At 44.1% G+C, this 2,500-nt stretch overlaps 1 protein-coding gene across 1 annotated transcript in view; it reads left to right on the top strand.

The window, feature by feature from the left end:
• The window catches only part of LOC126579026 (oxysterol-binding protein-related protein 9), a 34,441-nt gene that overhangs the window by 281 nt on the left and 31,660 nt on the right, over nucleotides 1-2,500 (top strand). Inside the window, exons 1-6 of the mRNA XM_050242224.1 lie at nucleotides 1-5; nucleotides 66-195; nucleotides 268-717; nucleotides 778-867; nucleotides 1,040-1,238; nucleotides 1,312-1,398. The exon at nucleotides 1-5 is cut by the window's left edge and continues 281 nt beyond it. Of these exons, the coding sequence (XP_050098181.1) occupies nucleotides 1-5; nucleotides 66-195; nucleotides 268-717; nucleotides 778-867; nucleotides 1,040-1,238; nucleotides 1,312-1,398 (961 nt within the window). The remainder of the gene's footprint in view (nucleotides 6-65; nucleotides 196-267; nucleotides 718-777; nucleotides 868-1,039; nucleotides 1,239-1,311; nucleotides 1,399-2,500) is intronic.

Genomic DNA, 2,500 nt, shown 5'->3' with positions numbered 1-2,500 from the left:
TCTAGGTGAGCATACAACTATATTTAACGTTTCGTCAAGTCTTAAGCTGCTGCTCTTGCTTTCAGGCATCGTAATCATAACGACAAACATAATACAGTATAAGAAAAAGTGGGAATATGTGTACTTGATGGATAGCGTTACACAGGTGGTCGAGCAGGAGTTCCACGTCAAGAGTCCCGTCCGAATTGTGCAACTGTAAGTGATGATACGTCTCTGGCGTCTGGCCAGTCTGGATCACTTGCAATTTCTTGCTTCTTCTTCCTTCAGCTTCATTACAACCGTCATCGTAACCCAATATTTGTATCTGCTGTGTATCCTGTTCGGGTATTATTACCTCATAGAACGAACGCTCAACATAACCACAACCTATCTGTATGCCTCGTACTATCTGATGAACCTAGCGACGCTCGCCCTTATCAACGAGTACACGTACTTTGTCGTCCACATTCGTCGTCTGATGACGGTTGTCAACCGGTTGCTCAAGCAGCTGCTGCTAAATGACGTCGAAAGCAGTGATTTGATCCTGCTGGACAGGGGCCGTAAGGCTAAAACACCGACCATTGCCTACGATGAAATCTTCACGGTGTATGGCCAGGCAAAGAAGGATTTTGGGAGAGTGGGAAGCGATGCACGGACACCGAAGCTACCCAAGATAACGATGGTGGCCCCAACATCGGCTGGATTTAACAAATTTTCCTCTACCACTGTCTTAAACACGTAAGGACATGGCACGAGTATTTAAAAAATTGGCCAATTCAATGTTTTACTCGGTTCCAGCTACGTAACTAAACTCAAGGTAGACAATCAATCCAGCATGGAATCGATCCTGAAAACGTTGAACCGTCTGTCCACCCTGCACTATCACCTGTGCGATGCAATCCGCTTGGTCAATCGTATCTCGTCGCTACAGCTGATGTTACTGTTTGGTGCCATGTTTGTGTTCCTCGTGTTTGGACTCTTTACAATCTACAAGTTTGTAGCGCAAACAGAAATGGAAGCTTGGGTCCAGGTAAACTCTCCTTATTTGCACTTTTTACAGGGCATTCAATTCCGGGACTTGGGGATTCAAGATCATGGCAATAGCGAACGGTTCGTGGATAGTATTCTATATACTCGGGATGGTAATCGTAATAACCGCCACTACCAACGCACAGGCGACGGGTCGCGCAGCCGGAGACATCATACATCAGATAATCAGAAAGCATCAGAACCATTTCTCTAACGATGTCATCGAAAGGGTAACCTCGATTGATTAGCGCCATACATTGGGCCAATCTTGAACCAATTTTCCCCGCATTTTCCTCCACCTAGCTCTCCACCATGTCCCTCCAAATCAAGATGCGCGACATGTCGTTTTCCTGTGGATTGTTCAAGTTCGATTGGCAGCTGTTCAGCTCGGTAAACAGAGTGTTCAGGGAGGATGCAGTTGGTCGATTGTATGCCCTGATTCTGGTCCTTTTTTCGTAGATTCTTTCAGCTTGTGCGATGTACCTTGTGTTTCTCATTCAATTCGACGTTACTCCACCGGTGGGATTCACCTCACCGAACATCACCGCAATGCTGGATGCGAGTAACATTTTACCGGAAGCTCTGTAGCGGTCCTGCACAAAGGAATCACGGTTTTTAAATCGCTTGTTATGATTTTCCGAATAAAGATTCGCAACGGCAAATCAGCCTGAGTTTGAAATATGCAAACAAATGATTTGCCCAAGTTCAAATTCATGCAATACTTAAGCCTGTGGCACACTGAATGCAGGACGTCGAAATTCTTCACATTTTTGCTCTATTCGGTTTGGTTGCAATCGCAGTAAGAAATCCGTTTCGAAGGTTCAAGTTTTTCAAGTTTTTAAGAATTCTGATTCTAAAAGTGAAAAAAGAAAAAAGTTTCCAATCCCTTCGCGAGATACTAATGATGATTTGGGTGCTGCCGGCGAATGATGCTCGCTAGAAACGGTTACCGTTTGTTGAAAACGAGGAGTATGATTCATTCAAACGAACAAAAGCGACACTATACCTGATAAAACCATTGAAAATTTCCGGATTTTCTTCGTATCACCAAACGCTTTCAGTTGATTTGGAAACATGCATTTGACAGCCACTGTTGCATAGCCAAAATCCAATATGGCGGCGAACCTGTTTAGTTAATACACTTTGACAAAATCACAAAGTTGTTGTTTTGGTTGTTTGGCTCGCTCCGAGTTTTCCCAAGGAAGCTCCGTAAAAATTGGGAATTTTTATTCTATTCGGCTTTTTTCGTGCGTGATAAGAACCTACCCAGGTCGTTTGCAGCTCCCACCGTCGTTCTCGTTGGAAAAATCAACCCGGGAGTGCAAGAAAGCAGAGAAACCACCGAGTGCAAAGGTCCACAAGAAGACGGGTCTGAAACCACGAAAAAGGATTATAAATTCTTTTACAACCCACGGAAAACAACGATAAGGTGGAATACTGGCTAGTTGATGATAAGTAATAAGTTACCAAGTTAGTGAAAAACGGTGCAGCC

The sequence above is a fragment of the Anopheles aquasalis genome, chromosome 3, assembly GCF_943734665.1.
Source record: "Anopheles aquasalis chromosome 3, idAnoAquaMG_Q_19, whole genome shotgun sequence".
Lineage (NCBI taxonomy): Eukaryota > Metazoa > Arthropoda > Insecta > Diptera > Culicidae > Anopheles > Anopheles aquasalis.
The sequence above is the reverse complement of the archived record's forward strand: the minus strand, read 5'-3'. Positions and strand labels throughout refer to the sequence as shown.